The sequence below is a fragment of the Myotis davidii genome, unplaced genomic scaffold (assembly GCF_000327345.1).
Source record: "Myotis davidii unplaced genomic scaffold, ASM32734v1 scaffold88, whole genome shotgun sequence".
Taxonomy (NCBI): Eukaryota; Metazoa; Chordata; class Mammalia; order Chiroptera; family Vespertilionidae; genus Myotis; species Myotis davidii.
Window position 1 is genome coordinate 2,910,186 of NW_006300377.1, and position 24,968 is coordinate 2,935,153.

The 24,968-nt window shown below is 40.2% G+C and overlaps 1 protein-coding gene across 2 annotated transcripts in view; it reads right to left on the reverse strand.

Moving 5' to 3' along the window:
* Positions 1-263: 263 nt before the first annotated feature.
* Positions 264-24,968, reverse strand: part of AGO4 (argonaute 4, RISC catalytic component) — a 26,586-nt gene continuing 1,881 nt past the window's right edge. The window contains exons 2-17 of one of the 2 annotated variants that reach the window (XM_015572855.1): positions 24,503-24,623; positions 22,911-23,092; positions 22,606-22,742; positions 22,374-22,508; positions 21,641-21,728; positions 18,722-18,869; positions 18,378-18,497; positions 18,120-18,248; positions 17,742-17,875; positions 16,367-16,551; positions 15,134-15,293; positions 13,646-13,961; positions 13,369-13,503; positions 6,832-6,933; positions 6,375-6,574; positions 264-4,134 (exon numbers count right to left, since the gene is read on the reverse strand). In XM_015572855.1, the coding sequence (XP_015428341.1) occupies positions 4,026-4,134; positions 6,375-6,574; positions 6,832-6,933; positions 13,369-13,503; positions 13,646-13,961; positions 15,134-15,293; positions 16,367-16,551; positions 17,742-17,875; positions 18,120-18,248; positions 18,378-18,497; positions 18,722-18,869; positions 21,641-21,728; positions 22,374-22,508; positions 22,606-22,742; positions 22,911-23,092; positions 24,503-24,607 (2,385 nt within the window). In that variant the 5' untranslated portion in view covers positions 24,608-24,623 and the 3' untranslated portion in view covers positions 264-4,025. Of the gene's footprint in view, positions 4,135-6,374; positions 6,575-6,831; positions 6,934-7,767; positions 8,300-13,368; positions 13,504-13,645; positions 13,962-15,133; positions 15,294-16,366; positions 16,552-17,741; positions 17,876-18,119; positions 18,249-18,377; positions 18,498-18,721; positions 18,870-21,640; positions 21,729-22,373; positions 22,509-22,605; positions 22,743-22,910; positions 23,093-24,502; positions 24,624-24,968 lie in introns of those variants that run through there. The other variant, XM_015572856.1, reaches the window with a different exon arrangement.

Here is a 24,968-nt window from a genome sequence, read left to right on the forward strand (position 1 = left end):
CTTGCTGGCTGCAAATTTTTCTAAAAAAAAAAAAAAAAAAAATCACATAAATAGCTCTTCCCATTAAGAGTTGTACTCAGTAATCTAATGAACCTTGTAAAAGTTTTCATATACGCAATGTTGTGATAAGTTCTTCTAAAGTTCCCAAATAACAATTTCTAAACAGAAGGAGACCCAGAAGTTAAAAACACAAGGTTTCCCCACTGTTCTTCTTTCTCAAATTTCTTAAATTGAGGAAATTGTTTTCAAAAAGCAACCATGTGTATTGTCATAACAGTACACGCCATATTTATTAGACAATTAACAAGAAAAACAACTTTTGGCACAAGAATGCCAATTTATTCTTTTTTGGACACATACACACAAAATATCCCTGCAAGCCAAAAAAAATTTTTTTTTAAATAACCATCATCTTATCTCAACATGGGGCCATTACCCCTACCTTAATAGTTTAGAAAGTACCTCGTATTGCTAGAGACATACATCCAGTCCAAATTTAATAAAATACATTTTAAAACATTACAGGCTTAACAGTATAGAAACAAAAATTACACCATTAGTCAAATGAACAAATGCAAACATTTTCAGCCACTAGACATAGAAAGAGCTTGTATATGTCAATAGCAAGGGATAAGGAAATGGTTGATCAATAACAAGATCTTCCCTTTAATTTTACCAGGAAAAATTCTTGGAGTTGAAGCCATATTGATACAATGCCCTCAGCCTCCACTTTCTTAAAATGAAAGCGGAGTTACCACCTTGCTATTGAGCAAGAAAATCTTACAGCACATCCACAAAGGGTCGCTAGGGCAGGGTGGGGAGGGCGAACCTTGTTAAACAGTGGATTACCGGTTCCCACAGGAAGGGTAGGTAGCTGAGCCAGGTAGCTAAGCTTTGATATAGCCTGGGCACCAGATCCTAAAATACAGACCATATAGTATATGTCTGCTTGTAAATCATCACCTTTGGAAGCAGCAAATAGAATTTACAGTAAAAATGAATACGTTCTGCCTGCCTAGAACTAACTGCATTAAGCCAGCTAGTTCTCTTTATAAATCGCTCAGGGTTCAACAACTAACAGCAACAAAACATAACTGGTTCAGCATTTGGATCTTCACCACTCTGAATGTCCCCCACACCTTGTCCCCAAGTTGTTACTCTTTAGCATTGCTACATTTAAATCTTTCACACTACAGGACAGGGCCTATACAGGCTGCATTTGGAAAAAAAAAACACTAAGCACCCTACTTCTAGAGAATGCACACCTCCCATTGATTGACACATGCATAACAATTCAGTCAGTCCAGAGGGTTACAAATTCAAATTGTCAAGCCTAATTAAAACTATGCATTCAGACTTGCTTGCAATATAGTATTGCTGCAACTCTGATTCTGCAGTGATTGCTTCTTAAAGATTCAACCCTCAGCAAGTTTTTCCCCCCCAATAATCCCAGTTCTTCCATATTTCTTTCCTTTCATCCAAAATGACAGTATTGCACCATTAAAGGTACTGGTTTCCTATAAAAATAGGCCTCCCGGCTTTTCCTCCACCACCACACTCATTTGCCCCAGTGTGTTAGGACTGACTGAGGTCGTACAAACTGCAGAGTTCAAGGTTGAGCGTATAGCCCAACTGCAGGCAAGTGAATCAGGGCTTCCAGGCACTCTGCCTTGCTCCCTGTTCCATTCATGCCAGGAGATGGTGAGAATGACGCTTCTTCTGTGCGTTCACAAGCATGCCCGAGGCACTCAAGTGCAGGTGTGGTGCCTGCTGGCCAGCCAGCCAGCCACCAAGAGTTCTTTACATCCTGGATTCCAGCGAGTCCTCCTCCTAAAAAGTTTGGTTTCCCTTCTCTTGGGTCCCGGGTGGCCATGCTGAAGGGTATATTCTGTGCTCTCCCTGATCAAGTGTGGATAAAAGCAGGAGCCAGTCCCTCACCAACATGTCCTGATTTGTAGCATCCAAGTGAGGTATTTGCAAAAAAAGAAAAACCTTAAGAAATTAGCATCTCCCATCTTGTCACTATGTTGTGCCTCAATTACAGAGTTTGCTTTCATCTCACTGTATGCAGAGAATAAAGATGTCTACACCCATCTTAATGAGCTACAGGACTTAATATACATTATAAAAGTCTCAGAGGCCAGTTCCAGCAAACAGTGCCACTTGATCGACGGACCGCACATAGAAATGTAAACTTCAAAGTATTTACAAGCTTGTTTAAAAGACTGAAGAAAAACAGGGCTTTATATTGCTGGGATTTTGAGAAGGCTAGTTTAAAAGATTTGGACCGCCTGATGAGTTCAAGCAAACACCCTTCACTATCAGATCCAGTGTTTCCAGACTGAAGTGGCAAATTCATTTTACCACATTGTATCTACCTCTTCCCCCAGCACCTCCCTCCTCCATGTGGAGGGTGGCTCTGGGCCTTTTATCCCCTTTTCCAACTCTCACTCCTGAGGTTCCAGGATAGAGAGCTACAAGTTAGTGAAATCTGGGCTGGGCAACACTGGCTGGAACTACCAAGACTCTATGTAACTGTTGTCCATTCACAAAGTATTATCTACACTAAATACAAAATACATTTTCCCCTACTTTGTAACTGACGCTTGCTTTAGATCAACCTCCTTTGAACAAGAAAAGAATCCTGTCTCCCTGCGAGTGGAATCCAGAATCTATTAAGAAAAATCTTTGTATGCAGTTTTACTTGACTCAAAGGAAGGAAACCTTCACCAAGTACATTTCAGGTCGAAAGATCAGCACAAAATTTGCACTGCAAGTAACTGTGTAAGTAACCTTGATTCCCAGGAAAAAATTTTAAAATGTTAGTACATTTTTGCAAGTTGCAGCATCACTCAGTGTACCTTAACGATCGGCAAAGCCCAATCCAGTAAGGAAGCATCCTGGTTCTAGCTTATTTTAAAACAAAGTGACAGGACACCAACTATGATATAAAAGAGATAAAAAATAATTCTTTAAAAAGGCATGGAAATATCTGTATTTTCTGAATGATTTCAGGAATTGCCAGATTATGATCTGTAAGAAATAGCTGATAAAATCATACCAAAATTTCATCTAGAAAAACTCACTGTCAGTGGGGATGGGGGAAGTGAAGGACCTTAAAAAAATGTTTATTGCCAAAGTTAACTTTTTGTGAGAAAAGTTTAAAAATCATTTAGATCTGACAAACCAGACAGCAGCATAAAATGGGCACTTTTGCAAAGTTTGAAAAATACTAAAACCTAATTTTTTTCCAAAGGCCGGCGGGGGACGGGACATGGGTACTTTTTACTCTGGCAGTGTTATCTGTTCCTGTGACATGCATTACATCTGCTGTGTTACGCATTCACAAGAGTCACCCAGATAAGAGAACTGCCTATTTGAAACTGAAGCCAAATATAGTGCAATTGCCTGGCAGCAGCCTGTACTTACACCAGCACAAGTCTGTATAGATCAGTAAGATAAAGTAGTGAAACTAATAAAACTCTTAAAACTTAAAAAAAAAATCACTGCTCGTTAAAGGCATTTACAGTGGCGAAATCGGAAATCTCCGTTAAAAAGTCTATGGACCCACACAATTACATAGTTATGCTAAACTGAAGTAGACTGGTTTTTCTCTCCCACTGATGCATACATCCCACTCGATGAACACAGAAAAAAGGAACAATCTTCTCTTACAAGACTAGAGGGATGCGGTGAGCACCACAGCTAACAAAATATTCCGTAGAAACCCTTCTCTTAAAGTCCTTTAGAGAGTTCAGGCTGATCAGCCTTTGCATGTTGAGGTAAAAATGCAGTCCAGTGCATCAGAAAAGACAATCTATGAGTATCTTTTACATTTAAAAAATGGCTCAATTTTGTTGATGCATCAGACAGTGCTGCGAAGTATTTATTCGGTGCAACTATTCTGAGCTGCTGGTAGAAGACAAACTGAAGTCAACTTGGCTCTCTCGAGTATGCTGGTAGGCGTGTGAAACGTTTTGAGGCTGCATGGGGTGCCAAATTGGTTGAGTTCTTCTGAGACTCTCTCAGGCAAAATACATTGTGTGCTGGGTATCATGGTGGATTTGCACAGCTTTAGCCAAGGCTTGAGGATCTCGGCCGTTGCTCTGTCCTGACACATGACTGCCTTCTGCACTGTAAAGAGAATAAAGCAAAACAAACAAAAAAACAGGTGTAACAAAGGACCCTGTCAAACGTCACATGTTTCAAATCTAATACTGCGACCATGTGTCAAACTTCACATGTTCACAGTATTAGATTCAAGATCTGAGGCCCAAGCTGTGGTTCCTTAAATAGTTGGTAATCTCTCTCTACACATCAGTTTGCTTAACTGAAACATGCAATGCAACTCATTTATTGTAACAATTAAATAATGTCTGCAAAGACTCAAATCCTTAATGGTGTCTCCATAAGGACTTCTCTGGGCCATTATGTCTGGTCAATGCCTACTTGCCTTTAGGCTTTAGTCAAATGTCATTTTCCCAAAAGACATTGACCTTGACTCCAATGTTCAGCTCAGAGCCGCCTACAACATAGTTCCACAGAACCCTCTACTTTCTTTCATTTGAAAGAATCACAGTTAAAATTAAATTAGCAATTAGATAATTATTTCTTTTCCCTCTGGGACATAAACTCCAAGAAAGCAGCAACTTTGTCTGTCTTCCTCACCACCGAATCTGTCGTGCCTGGCACAGAGTCGATATTCAGCAAATGTTATTATGACGCCAGTCTCTTCTTGCCTTCCCCCTTGCTAGCTAAATGACTTTGCACAGGTAGCAGCTCCTTTGAACTGTGGTCTTTTAGGATTACAATAACAACTTCTGAACAAACCTCTTATACTACTATGTGCTATCAATGGCTTGGTCAACTGTAAATCACCACCCCTCTTCTGACTCTTCTCACCTACTCACACCCAGTTAATTGTTAATTACTGTCTAGTTATCCCCGGAATAGCTTTTTACATTTAACAAAGACAATCTTGCTCTAATGTACTTTTCCAGCTTCATGCCTGCTGGTCCCCTTTCATATGTTCCAGCCAAAGAAAACCTGCTATTGTCCAAACATGTCACTTGCTTTCTCTTCTTTGTGCCCATTGTTCCCTCTGCCTGGAAAATCCTTTCCTCTTCTTTATAGAGCCAAATCCTACCCATCCAGCTATGAAATCTTCTCCAACAGCTTTTCCTCTGATGTCCCACTGCACGTTTGCCTGTACTGCTTTGGGTGAATTGTCAGTTCTGTGTTTACCTGTACTATCTCCCATAATAAAACATAAAATCCCAGGACACATGTCTTCCTCATCTTAGCATTTTTAGTACATAGCACAGTGCTGGGCACACATGAATGTGTTGAATGAATGAATGTATAAAACAGAATGGAAGGTACAAAGTCATAGCTTGGCATTTTCTATAATAGTATATTTTCAACCCTTACAGAAATAGATTTACAGTGGAATGTGTACTATTTAGCAGCTGAATCAGACTTGGGGAAGAGCCCAGAAACTGCTACACTTCACAGATGGTCATTTGGAAAAAGAAAATTACTGCAGGGAGCTTGTTTAGCTATTTAATAGTAGCTCAGTAATAGGTCAAAATGTCTGATTCTCTTGAGATCCCTATTTGGGGGTGAGAATGATATGATATGCCTCCGCTCCCACAAACAACCCCAGGTTCACTCCAATGCATTCTTCCAGTGAACTACGAAAGCAAAGTGGACTGTTAAGTCTTTCCCTTGTATGAAGTGGAATCCACAGGCCCGTGACTCTTCTGATTGGAGCCAGGATACTGTGCTGACCACAATCTGAGGCTGCCCAGGACCCGAGCAGAACTGAAATGCATTTGGCTCTATAGGAAAACCACAGGGAACTTCAAATTAGATTCTTCTCCTTGGGCAGACGTTAGACACACCATACAAGTAAGTATAAACAGCCCGAGCACTTCTTGGACCAAAGTCACATTATAAACTCTCAAAGGCACATGCAATTTTATTCACTGCTTGCTATTTAAACCTTAAAAGGAAGATTAACTCCTCCAAAAATTTTTCTGCAGCAGCTCATTGAAAAAAATTTTCTTTTTGTTAATCCTCACCGGAGGATATTTTTCCATTAATTTTTTTTTAGAGAGAGAGGAAAGAAGGGGGAGAGACAAAGTGAGAGAAATACATTGATTGGTTGCCTCCCGAAGGTGCCGCGACCAGGGCCGGGGATTGAGCCTGCAAGCAAGGTATGTGCCCTTGACCAGAATTGGTCTCAGGACCCTTCAGTCCATGGGCCGACGCTCTATCCATTGAACCAACCGGCTAGGGCACAGCTCATTTTTTTAAAAAAACATGCTGCTAACATAGACAGAAAGAGATTTTTTTGTGCCTGAGAAACTTGCCTGTCATGATCTTTATCCACCAGATGATACCTTGCTCTGAATGCTACAAGCCGGGCATAATATGCAGGGGCTGGAATAGAGACGGAGCGTGTGCACCTCACATAGGTGTGGCACAGCTGGTAAGTCAGTAGCTGGAGCTCATCTGCAGTGAAGCAGTTGTCATCCCACAAGACCTGGTAATGTGAAGGACGACTGGTTCCCTGGAGAGAGAGTTTTATGATGAATACATTTCTGGGTTGACTACTTGAGAGAAGAACTGAAATCTACTCCTTAAACTCAGGAGTACTCTCCTTGTAGCACACCTACAAGCAGATACCTAGACCAAAAGATAACAGTTCTAGGATACAAGCATTAACAAAGTTATACACAGTGTATAATAACAAGTCTACTCAAGCTAGTTGCTGAGTTCGCAAACATCTCCCTATCAAGTGAAAGATCTGGACCAGCTTCCTATTACCTGAATTCCTGCATGACTACAGAGGTAAAAGTCAAACTCGGATGGATGTGTGATGGTGCTATCCACGGTAGTGCCCGCTGGTACATTGCCACTTTTACCCACCTACAAAAAAAAAAAAAAGTGTAATTAGTCACCAATAGGCAACCTGAGCTCAGGCCATTTTTGTCTTTTACGTTAATTGGCAACAAGTTATAAGTTGCTTTTGCAAACCAGTTTAATTCAAGATGTTGAACTTTCTATAGCTTTCCCTTAGCCCAACCGTTTCATCCACAAGTATTTTCTCAAACAAATATACTCCATGGTTTCTCTAGGGCAGCGGTTCTCAACCTGTGGGTCGCGGCCCCTTTGGCGGTTGAACGACCCTTTCACAGGGGTCACCTAAGACCATCCTGCATATCAGATATTTACATTACGATGCATAACAGTAGCAACTTTACAGTTATGAAGTAGCAACAAAAATAATTATATGGTTGGGTCACAACATGAGGAACTGTATTTAAAGGGCCAGAAGGTTGAGAACCACTGCATTGGGGGAATCTAGACAAGTAATTATTTTACTAGTGGCTTTGGGCTAAATGATTGTCCCCTATTAACAGATGACACATTGGTATGTTCACGGATGGCAAGAAAAAAAGATGGGTAAGATTCCTGAGAAAAATCACTTTTATTCCTTATTTGGAATTTTAAAAAAATCCACAACTTGCAGTAAAAGTGAAGATGAAGCAATTTGTTGTTGTTAATCCTCTCCCAAGAATATTTTTTCCATTGATTTTTAGAGAGAGTGAAAGGGAGGAGGAGAGACAGAGAGAGAAACATCAATGTGAGAGAGAGAGACATCGATTGGTTGCTTCCCACACACACCCCAACCAGGACCAGGGATTGAGCTGCCATGGAGGTACATGCCCTTGACCAGAACTGAACCCGGGTACCTTCAGTCCACAGGCCGATGTTCTATCCACTGAGCCAAAATGGCTCTGGCAAGATGAAGAAATCTTTGAACTGGTTCAATAAAACTAACACTTTTAGGGGATCAATAAAAGAAGACACTGGCAGATGCCTTATCAGGAAGAGTCCACTGAAATGGGATCAGGAAGCCAGAGTTTCAGATCTAGGCCTAGCGTTGCAACTCCATACCTTGAACAAAGCATATTGTTGGGCCTCAATCTAATCAGCTACAAAATCCAATAACAATATCTTACACTTTAAAAATTCCAAAGTTCTTCAATGGCCAAAACTCTAGGATTAAACTTCTAGAAAAGCAGAGGGAGAACTTCAGAAATGCATTTACAAGGAAAGAAATGAAATCTTGCTATTTGGACAATTTTCATTCTCTTCTGCTGTACAGCAGGGTTCCATGTGAGGAATTTTATTTGCCATCTAGGCACAAATTTGATGGGAGTTTATTTGGCTCCATTCTCCCTGTGGTTATCTTCAGCTGAGGGTCATACACCAATGCATACAAGTACATCTATGAGTATAGAAAAGTCTCATTCCATCAAATTCAGATGTGAACTCAGGTCCTAACTGAACAAGAGGAAATGCAACTTAGTTAAAATAGTTCTAGCACTGTTTACCAAAGCACAATCTTTAGGGATATTAGTTCTGCAGAATGCATTTGGGTGTGTTATGTTCAAACAAATTTGCGAAATACAGAGTTAAACAAAATTTAAATGGTTTTTCCACTGCATGACTTCTCAGAACCTTTATTTAATAAGGTATAATCTTAAAGAGGGAGATGGAGTATATGGCATTTCCCAAACTTATTGGACCATAGAATCTATTTTTAAAAAAATCTCTTGGACTCCAGAGATAAGAGCCTAAAGAAGGGGTGCCCTGGGGAAAAGGGGATCCAGGCATGTTCAATTCAACAGTTACTGCTTGCGCACCCATGTGCAAGGCTCTGCAGCAAATGTTTGGGAGGAAAGACAGAGGCACAGAGAGAACTAATGAACATGGCTTCCTGCCCTTCATGGAAACTATATACAATGAACTGCAAAGCAATGTGAAAAGGGCATTATGGAAGGCCCTGGGAACAGCTGGTGGGAGGAAACAGTTGAGTCATGCCTTACAGGATAAGCAGCAGCTGAAAGGGGGCCTGGGATGAAAACAGGAAACTCTCCAAATATCCTCTCAGTACAGGGATGGAGAAACAAACTGTGGCTCATCCATATCATGAAATACTACTCAGCAATAGAAAGGAACAAACTACCAATACACATGAAAACTTGGATGGATCTCAAGTGCATTAGGTTAAGTAAAAGAAGCCCAGCTCAAAAGCTATGGGAATTCATTTATATGACATTCTGTAAAAAAAAACCCAAAATTATAGGGACATATCAGTCCGGTGGCTATGATGTGCAGTGCCCCCCAGGGGGAAGACGCTCAACACAGGAGCTGCCAAGCTGCAGTGACTTGGCAGCAGCAGTTCTCGGGTGACGCACCCTAAAACCAGAGAGGAGGGAGCCAGATTCCTTTCGTGGCCACACGATTCCACCTTTGGCTATGTGTTATGTTGTTGCTGGGGCACTGTTGGCCCCGAATCTGGTTTACTGCACATTTGCATTTGCGTTCCACACCCTGTACGACAGCAACTTCGCAGAGTGCCCTCTCACACTTTGGGACCCTATGTGGGGTGTTGGAGAGCCCCTTTGGCCTGATCCCTGCAGGCCAGGCTGAGGAACCCCACTGGCTGAGGAACCCTGCTCACTCCGTAGACGCAGGGGAGGGACCACGGGAGGTTGGCTCCAGAGCGTGTCTGGCCTATCTCATCCAGTCCTGCCTTCTAATTAATTTCCTTTCAATGTGCACAAATCCATGCACTGGGTCACTAGTTTTTTAATAGACAAAAAGGTGGGGGGATGCTGTTGGATGGATGTGGTCATGTCAGGGCTAAAAATGCACAATGTATAAGGGAAATGGAAGGTGTATAAGGGCATGATGAAAGATGAGACTAAAATGTTATGTTTTGGCTAACTGAACAGCACAGGAGAACATTTGGTAGGCAGTGGGTCGGAAGAGTTTTGAGCAGTGGAGTGGCAGGGTAAGATTTGTATCTTAAAACCTAGACCTGAGAGAAGCTGGAGGATGCATTTGTGGAGGAATGGAGACAGGGAAACCACTAGGAGTCTCCTGCCATACAGAAGAGGTCTGCCCAGGTTAGAAAGAACACACAAGAGAAAGAACTGGGATGAGAGACTTCAGGGCAGAACAGAGGACTACTTGACTAACTGGATATGGGGGGACAGGAAAGGAGGAGATGAGTTTAAAGACAACTCTGAAATTTCTAGCTTGGCTGACTTAATACACAGTTATGCCAAGTAACACAAGAGAAAAAAATTGGGGGTGGCACAAGTTTTGGATGAGGATAAAACAGTAAGTAAAAGGTTTAGACGTGTTTTGCTAGAAATGCCTGTGGCAGATTGTATCACTGGTGCCCAATCTTCCTGTGCCCCTCCCTAGGGAAGGGTTACACTTCCCCACCCAACTAACCCAGGAGTGGCCACGTAGCTGGCTTTGGCAGAGTGAAATGTGGCCTGAAATGTGTTACTTTGGGGCAGACTCTTTAAGAGCCAGCATATGGCTTGTCATGCATCTCCCCCCCCTTCCCCCCCCTCCCACCTCTGCTACAATGACTGGCAATGTTCCAGACAGATGTTTCTCTGTCAGCCTAGGTTCTGCAGGGAGGACAATGGGGTCACAGCTGCTACAGAATCACAGTGAATGTGTAATATGAGCAAGAAATCAATCTTTGTAAGCCACCATGATTTTGGAGTTTTTTGCATGGCCTAGCCTATCTTGACTGACACAATGCCTATAGGGCGTCTAAGCAAATCCGTCTGGCAGATCCTTGGAGGTGCCAGCTGGGAGCTCCATAGAAAAGTTTGGGGCTGGAAATACAGATTCAGGAAACAATAAGCAAATAAGTGAATCCAGAGAAGTGAGTGAGACTACAGAGAGTTGAAACTGAGAAGAAGGAGAAGTGTGAAATGCCAGGAAACATCAGCACTTGATGGACAGAGGAGGAAGAAAAGTCAAAGCAAGCCTGATTAGAGATGGACAGTGAACCTGGCCAAAGAAGGCAATCATTGTCAATGCTGCAAAGAGGTCAGTGTGGGAACCTGACAGGACATCACTGAATTTAAAATGAGCAAGTCATGAAGAGGGCAACCTCAGTGGAGTCACTGAAGCTGAAGCCAAGCTGCAGGGAACTGAAGAATTACGCGAGGAGGTACAGATAGAAAGTCAAATCATTTTCTCCGAAAAGTTTGGTCATGAAACGAAGGAAAGATAAGGTGGCAGGTGGACTGAGGGAGAAGCAAAGAGAAGTTTCTTTGGGTGACTAAGGAAAAGCTGAGCAAGTTTAGAGGGTGAGGAGAAGGAAGTAAACTAATGGGAAAGATTAAAACTTTTGAAAAAAAATAAAGGGTGATTAATAAAGTGAGGCTGGAGAGAGCAGAAGGATTAGGAACAAAAGCGTAAGTAGGATAAAAGAGCTTAGGTGGAGAGATTACCTCTGAGATGTGAGGAAGGAGATAAGAAACAGAAAATTTAACTAAATTTGAAAGTAGAGGAAGGAATGCCAAGAAAATGCATGCCTTCTAGATTTTTATTTTCTGAGGAAAATACAAGATTGTTCTATTGTGGGCAATATAATTTGTTGGCAATAAAAGGCAGGGGAGCTGAGTAGAGTCCAAAAGTTTGAAACAGATACATTTGGGAATAAAATAATTGAAAAAATTGCAGCCTCAAATGCCTGGCTAAGATGTGCTATTATGAATTTGTGTAATACAGATCATTATTAAACAATTTATTCTTTTCTTCAGCAATCTCCATCAGCCTAAGAGTAGAAGCAAAGAAAATGGGCAAGTGGGCTGGTTCAGAGTTGGAGATTAGCGAGAGGCACGTTCAGAGGAGTGAAGATGTTGATAAGGTCGGGGTGCCAAGTAGACCTAGGACTGGGATTGTCGATCTTGAAAGGTTAGGAGTGACACTGGATAGTAAAGAGCAAACCTGTCAGTTAGCTTGGGGTTTCAGAAAGATAATCCAAGTCCAAAAGCTACATGGATAGCAAGTTGACAGAGGGATGAAAAGGTGATAATGCAGTTAAGGAGGAGCTGACAGGATGTGTCCAGAGCTTGGGCAAGCGTTCAGGGCATTTGTATTAGCAGAGTCTAAGAAGTACTACAGAGTCAGGGTTTGGGCAGTGGAGCCCCAAGGAGAAAACCGTAGTTCTCTAATGATTTAGAAAGCACAAACAGCCCTGGATTAAAGGCAAAAACTAAGGGCATACTAGAAAACAGTGGGAGTGACCCACAAGATGGCATAATTAGGCAACAGAGAGAACGGGTCTCCCTGGGGTTGGATCAGGGAGGACCTGGAAAAGATGAAGTAATGTCATAAAAATATTGCAGAAACAAAGTCTCCAATATCACATGCTTACCTGGCTTACACATAAAGATAAGGTTATAAAAAGATACATTACACAAAATGCTTTATCAAGTGCTGGGAACTGTACCACAGATTAACATCACGTATTAATTTAATCATTACAACAACCCTGTGATACAGGTATTGTTCTTCTTCTTAAATATATTTTTATTGATTTTAGAGAGGAAGGGAGAGGGAGAGAGAGATAGAAACACTAATGATGAGAGAGAGAACTATTGATCAGCTGCCTCCTGAATGTCCCACACTGGGGATCGAACCCACAATCTGGGCATATGCCCTGACCGGGAATCGAACCGTGACCTCCTGGTTCATAGGCCGATGCTCAAGCACTGAGTCATGCTGGCTGGGCCAGGCATTGTTCTTAATAGATTTTACATTTGAGAACATTATGGCTTAGAGAAGTTAAGTAACCTGCCCATGGTTAGTAAGTGTGACATCATAAATGTTCAAAGTTTGTACCCTAAGAATCCCCTACAATGATATAAAATCATTTAGAAGAGAAATTCTTCTTTGTACCCTGGGACCATGCCTCAAGCACTGGCAGCAATAGGTAGCAAATGGCAATCAAGTCCAGATGGATCAACCTGCCCTTTGAAGGTTGCCTATATCACCCTGGTGCAGTGATGGCGAACCTTTTGAGCTCGGCATGTCAGCATTTTGAAAAACCCAAACTTAACTCTGGTGCCGTGTCCAATATATATCTTTTTTGATATTTACAACCACAGTAAAACAAAGACTTATATTTTTGGTATTTATTTTATATATTTAAATGCCATTTAACAAAGAAAAATCAACCAAAAAAATGAGTTCGCGTGTCACCTCTGAAACGCGTGTCATAGGTTCGCCATCACTGCCCTAGTGGAATCTGCATGTTTCTGACCTCCCCTCTAAAAACTCTACAAACAAGAAAAATATTCAGTCTTGAAACCTGTACCATTCAGAATTGGTCATCCAAGATGAACTGTAATTAGTGTATTTATTAAATTATTATTAGGCACTTCTCCTTTTAGAAAAAAAATTGTCTAGGTGTCCACTCAAAAAACACATTTACTTGTATCAGATAATGAAGTTTATCCTATGTTTTCTTACCCTTTCTGCTTTATCCGCACAGAAGAGTCGTGTGTGATGTCTTTTCTGTACCACAATGTAGGTTATTCCTGGCCGGTAATCTTCTTCCAAGCTAATACATGCCTTTCGAATTGCTATTAGTTCTGGCCAAGCTACCTGGGAGTTACAAATGGAATGACACTAAATTGAGAACTCACCTAGTATCTTTCAGATCTGATTTACTCAGAGTGGCAGATGAAAGGAGGCTCGGTCCTACACCTACAAGCCCCAAAGGGCAAGTATGGGATAATGAGAGTACCTGTTTCATTTGTCCCTCGGATACCCCTCCACGGTAATAGATGATCCGTGTAGGTTTGAAGCGTGTGGACTTGTAGAACTGGATCAGCAGCTCTCGAACCATGTTAGTGAGGTCCTGGATCACCTCCTGACTATAGAGGAGCTCCTGGGAGACCTCCTGGCGGGAGGTCTGCACCCGAACAGTGGCACAGTACCGGCTGGGGTGGCCATCCATACTGCCTACGACAGCAGCAATGGAAGGCTTCTTCCCGTCCCCTGCAGGGGGGTGGGTGACATCTGCTCCCAGGAAGATGACAGGCTGCTGGAACACTGATGGCCTGCTCAGATTTAAAGACACATTGCCACTCAGATATACAGGTGAAAATGTTTGGGTTTAGCAAGCTCACCAATACAATCACAGATATCCTATCTAATAAAGGGTAATATGCAAATTGATCAAACAGCAGAACAACCGGTCGCTATGATACGCACTGACCATCAGGGGGCAGATGCTCAACCCAGGAGCTGCCCCCTGGTGGTCAGTGCGCTCCCACAGGGGGAGCGCTGCTCACCCAGAAGCCCTGAGCTGGGCTCACGGCTGGCAAGCGCCTCTGAGGCAGCACTGAGGATGTCTGACTGATGGCTTAGGCCCACTTCCCGAGAGGGTGCAGGGTGGGCTGAGGGACCCGCCCCCCACCCCCCGAGTGCATGAATTTCATGCAACGGGCCTCCAATATTCTAATAAGAGAGAATAAAGATTTATGCCCATTGGAAGAGAACTCTAAGGCCCACTGAGTATCAGTGCCACCCAGTACAGTGAATCTGAATTAACTGCAGACATTAACATGGTCCTTCTGTCACAGTAGGAAGGAAAGAATTAAAAGAGGACTCATGCCCTGGCTGGTGTAGCTCAGTGGTGGAGTATCAGCCTGCAGATGGAAGACTAACAGGTTGGATTCTCTGGCAAAGGCATGTACCTGGGTTGCAGGTTCAATCCCTGCAGAAGGCAACCAATCAATGTGTCTTTCAAGAATTAACCCTTCTCTTTTTCTCCTCTCTTCCCCTCCCTCCCTCACACCTTCCACTTCTCTCTAATAATAAATGGGAAAAATATTCTGAGGTGAGGATTAACAAAACAAAAAAAGAAAGAAAAGAATTAACCAATGAGTGCATAAATAAGTGGAACAACAAATGAATGACTCCTTTCTTTCTTTTTCCCCTTCTCTCTCTAAAATAAATAAATTAATTTAAAAAATTATAAAAAGAAAAAGCAATCGAGATGCATATTTGAGATTTCTATGCTTTGCTGTAAACGAAATGCTAGATCTTATTCTCCTTTCTTTTTCCCCTTTCTTCTCTCTCTAAAATAAATAAATAAATTAATTAATTTAAAAAATTATAAAAAGAAAAAGCATTCGAGATGCATATTTGAGATTTGTATGCTTTGCTGTAAACGAAATGCTAGATCTTAATTTTAAAAAGAGGGAAAAAGCAAAGTTCAGAATCTTACCTTTGATGAGGTACAAGCACGTTGTTAATTCCTCCAAGCTTTGCATTTATCTTCAGGCAAAGGTTGGAAAGGGTCTGGGGTGAGGTCTTCACTACATTTTTTACCTGGACACACTGCGTGGCCATGCCCAGGAGGGTATCTCCAACACGTTTCACCTCCGCTACAAAAATAAGTTAATTAATTGATTTTTTAAAATGTTTAAATATCTCCTCAATTACTAAGAGTAGAGGGGGGAAAGCCACACCCTGACATTTAGAGGGTGCCTCCTATACACTGTACACTGTGCTAGATACTTTTCATGTGTGTTGTTTTCATTTGCTAAACCCCCAGGGCAATATTTCTTTTCAGTTTGGATAGGCCATTCCCCACCCCTTTTCTTCACTCCCAAAGGCTTTTAAACTAGCCTACTTTCTTTATTCTCGGAGGCTGCCTGATTCAAAAATCAGGACTTCAACCACTCACCCAGTCCTGTGAGGTTCCTTTTCCCACAGGACTAACCTGGCAAAGGAATCAATCTCCCTAGCTCCTCCCTCTCACTATAAACACACCAGCCCTTTGAACTGTTTTCTCCTCCATACTCCCTTCCCTTTTTTTTCTAAACATTAGAGATACACTGAAGGTAACAAAAGAAACAAATACAGGGAGGGTTGAAGACATTTTATAAAGTTCAGACAGCTGGTCTATAGTTTCTAAATCCTTTACTTAGATAGTAGCCAAAAGAAATTTATTATCATTCTTCCTATAATAGATACAAACTAAAAATCTCCTCTTTCCCACTCTTATATTCCTAAGTGTTTTTAACCAACATTCCAGTTCTTCCTGCTTTGGGGCTAGGATAGAATTTCACTGCATACCCCAGCCACTGCATTTTCTGGCCCCATGCCCATTTGCCTCACACAGGTTGGGTGGGCCAACACAGCTGGTTGTGGCCAAGAAGTTGCAGATGTTAAGAACCCTCTAGAGCTCTCTTTTCTCTCTGCCATGGAGCCAGCAACATTCCAAACAGTGCCTGCTCTGCCAACCTGGGTTCCAGAGCGAAAATGATATGATGATATGGAGCCGCGGCTGCAATCTACCCTCAATGATAACTTAGCAGCAGCAAAAAGCAAACCTTTGCTGCTTGGAGACCCTGAGAGTCCGGGGTTGTTTGTGACTGAAGCATAATCTAGCTTATCCTGACTGTTACACCTACTATTGAAATCATCCTTCATTCAGCATTGAAGGGGTCCATACCATATACTGGTGTCTTCCCAGGCAAGATCACCACTATTAGCTGTAGGCCCACATATGTCATTTTCAGGTGTTTAAACATAGGCTCCACGCTGTCTGCACCTTGTGCATACTTGCAGAAACATGGCTGGCCCTGGATGGGCATTCCCGCATCCTTAGAGATTTTACGGAGCTGGTCAGTGAAACTCCTGTTAAAACAGAACCAGTGGCACAGTGCTTACATTTCAGAGTACATTCGTAACATCTATTTCTCTCTATAATACTTCTTTCGGTTCTCCAAATTCTTAGCCAAAATGAGACTTAAACAAATAAACAACAACAAAAATCTTTAGCTGGTTGCAAAAAATAGACTGGCAGTTGTATTGTTAAGCTATCAGATTATCATTTTTCAATGCAGAAGAATCTGTATTATGAAGTTATCAGGTTATCATTTTGAATTTATAAATAATTATGCCTCAGTGAGGCCCCAGGGACTAGAATAACATTCCTGCCCAAAGATTTTTAAAATTTTTTTAAACATTCCAGTCAGTAATTTTGGACCGAAGAAAAGCAAAGCCAAAATTTCAGGTAATGTGTATTTTGGTAAACCTGCTAAGAGAATAGTTGAGTAAGCTTTTTTAAGTTTGTATTCCATTCAGAACACAGATACACACTGTTACACAAGCAATGCATTTAGGACTACATTCAAACTAGTAACAGATTGAATCAATACAATATCAAAAGAAATCATCACTTCAGAAAAGAAAAACTCAAGAAATTTTAAACTTTAGATTTAAGAAATTACTTCAATCTATGTATAAAGTTTTCAGAATAATTTCTTTTGTGCAATATTTGCCAATGTTCTGTAGGATTCCTTTCTTTCATCCCATTTCCCTTTTCCTGCCTTGATTTTTTCCACCCTTCTCTCTAACTTCCTTTATATCGATACCTGCATGTGTATGACATGAACCAGCGATCTTAGTCAGTGACCCTTCAATAAAACATGCTTGCTAGTAACTCAGAATGATTCAAAATGAACTCATTTTTATCTTAGCTGAAAAGATACAATTAATACCAAAGGAAGCTTCACGAAGAACCCAAGAAATTGCCAACCGGCACTGCTTCAGTTTTGTATGCTTTGCTGTAAACTAAATGCTAGATCTTAATTTTAAAAGGTTAGTCACAAATTTCTGCTCTAAATGTAAGGAAGCTGAGTAAGATTCTTAATGCAATTCCCAAATTGGCAATTTACTATAATACAAGGTGTTTTTCCTATAGCCAGATGGTGCCACTATAGGAGGCAGGGACTTAGTGCCAGTGCACACAGCACATTCATAGAAAGATGGTGTTTTCATATCTGGAAGGGATATTACTAAGCTGAAAATATGAAGATACTCACTTTAGTAAATCTTCCCTACATTGTTTCTGAGGCGCAAAACAAGCAACTGCCCAAACTTTAATTTCAATGCCAGCATAAAACTGCTTTCCTCGCATGTCCCAGACACCCTGGTTGGGTGTGGCTACTGTTTTATTCTTTAAAAACAAAACAAAACAAAAAAAAGAAACAAAAGAAAAGAGAAAAGACATTACAATCTAAGGCCATTTGAATATTGATGAGGGGATAAACAGAACTCTATTTGGTATTAGCCAAAAGACAAAGAGCAATCATAAGCAAAACTATGGGTAAATTTCACTGTGGCTTGTAGAAAAAGTCCTCAATTATTCTCTTTTTGACTGGTTATTGGAAGAAGCTTGCTGAATAAAATAAAAGGCTTACCCGGCCTCCATACTGGAGCATTGGTGCTGGAAGTACCCTGCCTGTGAGCTCTGTCATTTCATTGTGGACAACAATACCAAATTCTTTAAGGTATGGATCAGGTCCACCCACCATGCTGTTACTCTTCACCTAAAGAACAGGAAAGCCTGCATATATAAAAACCAAAGAGTAACTGTGTCCCATCAAGGAGCTTTTCTACTGTTTTGTTTTGTTTTTCATGTTAAAGCTAGCTTATCTTAAAGACCATGCCTTACTGACCAGTCTACTGATTTCTTCCTGTCTGTCAGGAGCAGATCTTGCTGTGGCTTTGATCATCGTGGAAGTCTGATTGTCTGTAAGTTTCTTTATACATCGCTGTCCTGCCACTATATTACAGACCTGCCAAGAGGCAAAGAGAAATTTTGTTTGTGTAATGGGCTTCTATATCTTAACCCTTTGCCAAACTATGTTACATCTTCCATTTTCCCCCAAAATGAAAATTCTGTTGATCAGCCCAAAATATCTCAGAAATGAATACTACTGCTCGTTTAGACATGACTTTTATTTTATTTTTTTAACACATTCAAGAAATTGGCAGATTGGCAAAAGAAAAATTAGCTTACCTCAAGTGGCAAGTATGTATGCTTTTGTTCTTGTCCCACTTGGAGACAGGGAAGATGGGGATATTTCAGCTGCAGACTATACTTTTGCTTAAAATATTGAGCTACAGTACATTCCATGGCTTGACCATTTTCTAGCTGTAAAGGAAAACTACAAGAGATAACGTCTTTTTAGAAATTTCAAGTGCTTTTTTCTGAAACAAGCAAACAAACAAAAATCTATTAACATTTTCTACCTTGATCAGTCACTTAAAAACAAAGGTCAATCTTTATTTGACTATTTTCACCAAAGTCATTTTAGTATCAAACACAACTGTGATTATGTTGGAATTTTCCATGTTTTCGTAAAATTAAAATGAGAAAATAATTTAATTAAAGTTTTAAAATAACTTAAAACAAGAAGAAGCTGCAGAATCAGAAATTACACAGACTCCCCAGAGGTCAGTTAACACCTACAGATACAATCTGGTGGTGGCTTCTTGTAGATAGGAATTTTGTTTGCTTCGAATGTTTTTGTAAAAGGAGGGTAGCATAGTTATTGGGCCCACATTTTCAGATCCCCAAAACAGGACAAATGTATGCAGATTTGGAGGCAACAAGAACCAAACATGAAACTGAGACTAAGCTAGGATATTTGGTATAAACTGGGGAGAATGGCCCAGCCTGTGTGGCTCAGTGGTTGAGCATCTACCTATGAACCAGGAGGTCATGGCTCCATTCCTGGTCAGGGCACATGCCAGGTTATAGGCTCAATCCCCAGTGGGGGACGTGCAGGAGGCAGCCGGTCAATGGTTCTTTCTCATCATTTATGTTTCTATCTCCCTCTCTCTCCCTTCCTCTCTGAAATCAATAAAACAAATAAATAAATAAACTGGGGAACACAGTTTAATAGACTCTGTATTTGGTTCTTCTAGTAGGAAAATTATCTCAAATACTTGGCACAGTATTTTTTAAAAATACATTTTTATTGATTTAGAGAGGAAGGCAGAGGGAGAGTGTGAGAGAGAGAAACATTGAACTCCCAGCCTGGGTAAGGGCCTTGATTGGGAATCGAACCAATGATCTTTTGGTGCACAGATGACACTCAACAACAGAGTCACACTGGCAAGGGCACTTGGCACAATATTAACTTTAATCTTGATTTCTTAATTGTTACAGCTCCACAAAGTAACAATGCAGTGAGGATCGTATACCAGGGGTGGGGAACCTTTTTCTGCCAAGGGCCATTTGGATATTTATAACGTCATTCACAGGCCATACAAAATTACCAACTTAAAAATTAGGCTGCTATACTTGGTCACACATTTAACTCACTCTTAATGCCTTGGCAGGGTCAGACCAAATGATTTCTCAGGCCTTTTATGGCCCGCAGGCTGGATGTTCCCCACCCCTGAGCTATGTAAAACTCATGTAACTCTCCTGGTCTGAATTCAGAACTTCAGTTTATATCATCTCCCTGATCACTCAGGGCAATTAGGCATCTATGTCAAAGGAGGACATTACTTGTTAAGCCCCAGGGAGACCCAAGGATGTTTATATTTCTGGATTAAAATCAGTGCACTTATGGAGAGTAAAGCCATGTTTGAAATGGTTTAGAAGTAAATCTTATTTGATACTGCAACATGGAGAAGGAAAAGATTACTTGCTACAATGACTACATTTTAATTACTGTTAAAGGCTCACCGTCTATATTGTAAGAATATGTTGTACTAAGAACTGGTGGCCTTTTGCAGATTCTAAAGTCCAAGTAATAATATAAACGAAATTAAAAGTTTAGTCCCTTGAAAAAAAAGTTTAAAAAATAAATAAATGTGCCTTTAATTTTAATGCAAAATTTACATAGGTCTATAAGTTTAATTATTCTCACAGGGTTACGTAAAGTAATTAAACAATGAAAAATACACAGTTCCTCTTGAAACACATGCTAAAATTCTCAATAGTAATTTCATAAGATTTTGATAACTTTTTTGAGAATGAGGTCAATGATATAATATGAAAAATACATGAAATACCACTTTACAACTCTTAAGAAATTCATGTAACATGTACATTAGTTCATACTGAAGAAGTTATTCAAATCAGACTGAATGAATATACCCCCTTTATCAGAGGTCACCCAAAAACTTTAGACCAAAGGCCATCAGGTGGTTTTGATGTGCACTAAAGTTTACCAATCAAGAACCATGGATCTAAAACAAAGTTAGAGTAGAATATAAGCAAAAAAATTTTTAAAAATTTAAAAGGCTTCTGAGTGACCAAAATAATGTAAAGTTTATCTATTTATTTTTAAGTTTATATATTTAGGTCCATATTGTTTATTAGAAGAGACAACATTTATGTTTATGTCAGATATGAGTTTAGTGATGCAGATTACAAGAATAAAACTTACGTATACGGTGATATAAAAAGCACTGTGATATATGTTTTCTCATAAGGCATAGTTTGCAATGAGTTAGAAATGGAATGGTTAGAAAAATAAGATTGGGAAAGTGAAAATGAGTGTGCGCTGCAGGCGTGCCACAGACACTGACAGCTGGAGGAAGTGACAGCTAGGTACAAAAGGAGGGAGAAAAACCCACACAACTTCATAAACTGAAAACAAGTTTCAGCTATGATTTAGGGCCTTAATAGAACCTTTGGGCCATGCTTTGAGAATTACAACAGTATAATAAATGATGCTTATAATGATGATATTCTGCATCATTATGTAAAAGTTGATCTATGCTGTTTAAGGGTGAAACAAATTAAAGGCAGGAAATATATATCAAAAAATGTAAAAACATTTTTTAAACCTTTGGTGTTTAAAGATGAAGATCTTGGTGATTTTGAAAAATTACAATATGAGATGCCAATCCTCAAATGATTATAGTAGATTCCTCTGTTACCAAAAATGTAATGTTATCATTACATATATTAACATACGTTTGATGACTGGCTGGCCGTCTGGTTACATTACAAACTCGATATTTTCGCTTCATCTGTCCACAGTGAGTCACCTCAACTTTAAGACCTGAAGTTGAAAAAAGAAGTTAAAACATCAGTATTAATAAGATCATAGTGATAAAAACAGATTCAAATGTGTTCAGAAAGGCATGCCATTGTACAGGACATACGTTGCAAGGGTGTGAGAACACTTTCATCATGTATAGGCAAAAAGCCTCAGCTAAACAGAAAATATTAGAACCCAGATGACCTAAGATTTGTAGCCACTGTAATTTATTACTTCAATACATAATTACTAAGCATCAATTTTTATGTTCTGGTGTTAATGAAGCTTATAGTCTAGTGAGAGAAGATAGCTAATAATAAAGAAGAAAAGAAATTCCAAAAGGAAAATAAATAAATCTGTGTTAGTTTATTAAATCAAAGTTTTTAAGTGAGTAAGGGTAACAGTTTGTAAATGTCTGATATGTGCCAGGTATTGTGCCAGAAGCTTATACATCTATTTGCACTTAATTCTCACAATCATCTTACAAGTTACATTACCTTAGAGATGATTAATCGAAGGCTCACAGTGGTTAAGGAACTTGCCCAAGGTCCCAGGGATAGAACTATCTGGGATGGGATGGAAGCCCAGATGAGTCTGACTCCAAGACCGTGCTCCTTACACCAGCCTGAACGGCCTCCCCAAGACGATGCTAATGCAAATACCTACCTCTGATTTCTTTGGTAAACTTGACACGCTGGGAGTCCGTTAGAGGTTTGGTCTGTTCGTTGATATTCTGAATGTCCAATACCTCACACATGAACTCAATGATAGGCTGAGCCCGGTAGAAAGCGGTTGCAGATACTAACAAACAGAGAGGAAGGATACTTAGCTTCAGGGAAAGGGACAGGATCAAGAAAACCAGCCAAAAGACTAAAGGGTAAGGACAGTTCCATCCTACCATCAATATTGAGCATCATATTCCACATGGCAGGTCTCACAGACTGATGAAAGCCAAACCAAACCTCCCTGCCCCCTCCCAGAGGGTGGTAGTAACCTTCCGGGGGTGAGAAAAAGGAACGGCCCACTGGAGTGTACCTGAAGAAAGAAGAGTTTGCATGTTTCACAATAAGAACTTGAAAAGTCTTTGTAAACTGAAACCAAGTTTAAACTATGACTTATACAGAAAACGTTCAATAGCTCTAGTGCAAACTATCAGAAAAAGGTCTGATATCTGTGGCAGAGAATTCAAACTAAGTTACTAACCTCATGGAGGGGAGGTGTCTTGTAATAACATCAAGTGCTTGTACTGAGTCATCTGGGACTTCATTTAAGTGCCCAGCTAAAGCTTCTAAAAGCATCTGAAGGCTCACAACGGACACCCACTGAACAGACACTTTAAAGGTTTGGTCTTTACCCTCACCTGGAAGGGTCACTTCCATATCAACCTGAGGAAAAACACATGTACGTGCATATTTACAAAGGCTGAGAGAAAGAGCCCAGGAGTATTCAATATAGTACATGCATAAAGACATTTTACACTTCTGTAATTGCAAAACATTGGAAACAACTTACATGTCCATCACCAGGGGAATATTTTAATACCAAATATGATGCAATAGTTTAGAAATAAAGTAGATCCTACAAAAAGTCTGACCCGCAAAAACATTATGCTGAATGAAATAAGCCAGACACAAAATGACAAATATTGGGTGGTTCCACTTAGATGAAGTGCACCTAGAATAGTCAAATTCATAGAGACAGGAAGTAAAATAGTGGTTACCAGGGACTGGAGGAGGAGGAAATGGGGAGTTATTGTTTAATGGGTACAGAGTTTCAGTTTGAGATGATGAAAAAATTCCAGAGATGGATAGTGGTCATAATTGCACAACAATGTGAATATACTTAATGCCATAGAATTGTACATGTAAAAATGGTTAAATAGTAAATATTATATTATGTACACTTCACCAAAATAAAACATTTTTAATAAAAAAATAGTAAGGTAGATTTAAATGTACAGAAATGGAAAGATTTCCTAGACCTATTGTTAAATGAAAAAAAAATATCAGAAACAAAATGCAAATAAATAAGGAAGTACATAAATAAATGCATAAATAGCTAGTGCACATACCAAAATACATACCAAAATATTAATTTCCTCTGAAAAGGAAAATGGGATTGAGGACAGGTGGTTAGGAAACCATAGCATTTCTAGGTTGTCTAAATAAGTTTATAATGAGTATATAGCCCTAACCGGTTTGGCTCAGTGGATAGAGCGTCGGCCTGCAGACTGAAAGGTCCCAGGTTCGATTCCGGCCAAGGGCATGTAGTTTGGTTGCGGGCACATCCCCAGTGGGAGGTGTGCAAAAGGCAGCTGATCGATGTTTCTCTCTCATCGATGTTTCTAACTCTCTATCCCTCTCTTCCTCTCTGTAAAAAATCAATAAAATGTGTTTTAAAAAAATAATGAGTATATAGTTGCATATTGCTTTTCTAATTTTAAAAATAAATGTTTTGAAAAGTTACATGGTATTATGAATACTTTCATAAGTGGGTGCTGTACAATATGCTATAATTTATAAAAACTCCATTGTTCAGATTCAGGTAGCACCTCAACAATGTGAGAAATCTGGAATGTGTGTAAAGATGGTGCAATCAACTTAAATTCTAATGCTCATCTGATTCAATTATTGATTAACTAAGGGACAAGACAATATGGACAGAAAGACCCATCATCACTATGAGAAACAACTAAGCATTGAATTGTTATTAGAAAAGGAAACATTTTTTGTCTTATGTAATTACTACTACATTAGACCTAAGTTTAGTGAATATTTCTTGCTGTTAACACTTACCCTATCCCGTCCAATTGGCAGTGGATGTGCTGTGTACATGTTTCTTTTGCCATCATAGCCAGGCTGCCGATCACCAAATATTTGCATCTTGAAGTGCCGCACCATTGTATCTACTACCTCCCTTAACGGTAATGGAGATAGTGGAGGTTAGCTTTGAAAAATGGTGAATGGTAAGGAAACTACCATCATACCTTAATCATCTAAATTCGGTTCAAAAGCCCTTGGAAAACATAAGCATTCAAGTGACCATTGATTCAACTAATTAAAAAAATAGCTAATAGGCCCAGCCGGCATGGCTCAGTTGTTGAGGGTCGACCCAAGAACCAGGAGGTCACGGCTAGATTCCAGGTTGGGGCACATGCCTGGGTTGCAGGCTCAATCCCCTGTGTGGGGTATGCACGGGGCAGGCGATCGATGATTCTCTTTCATCATTGATGTTTCCATCTCTGTCTCCTCCTTTCCTCTC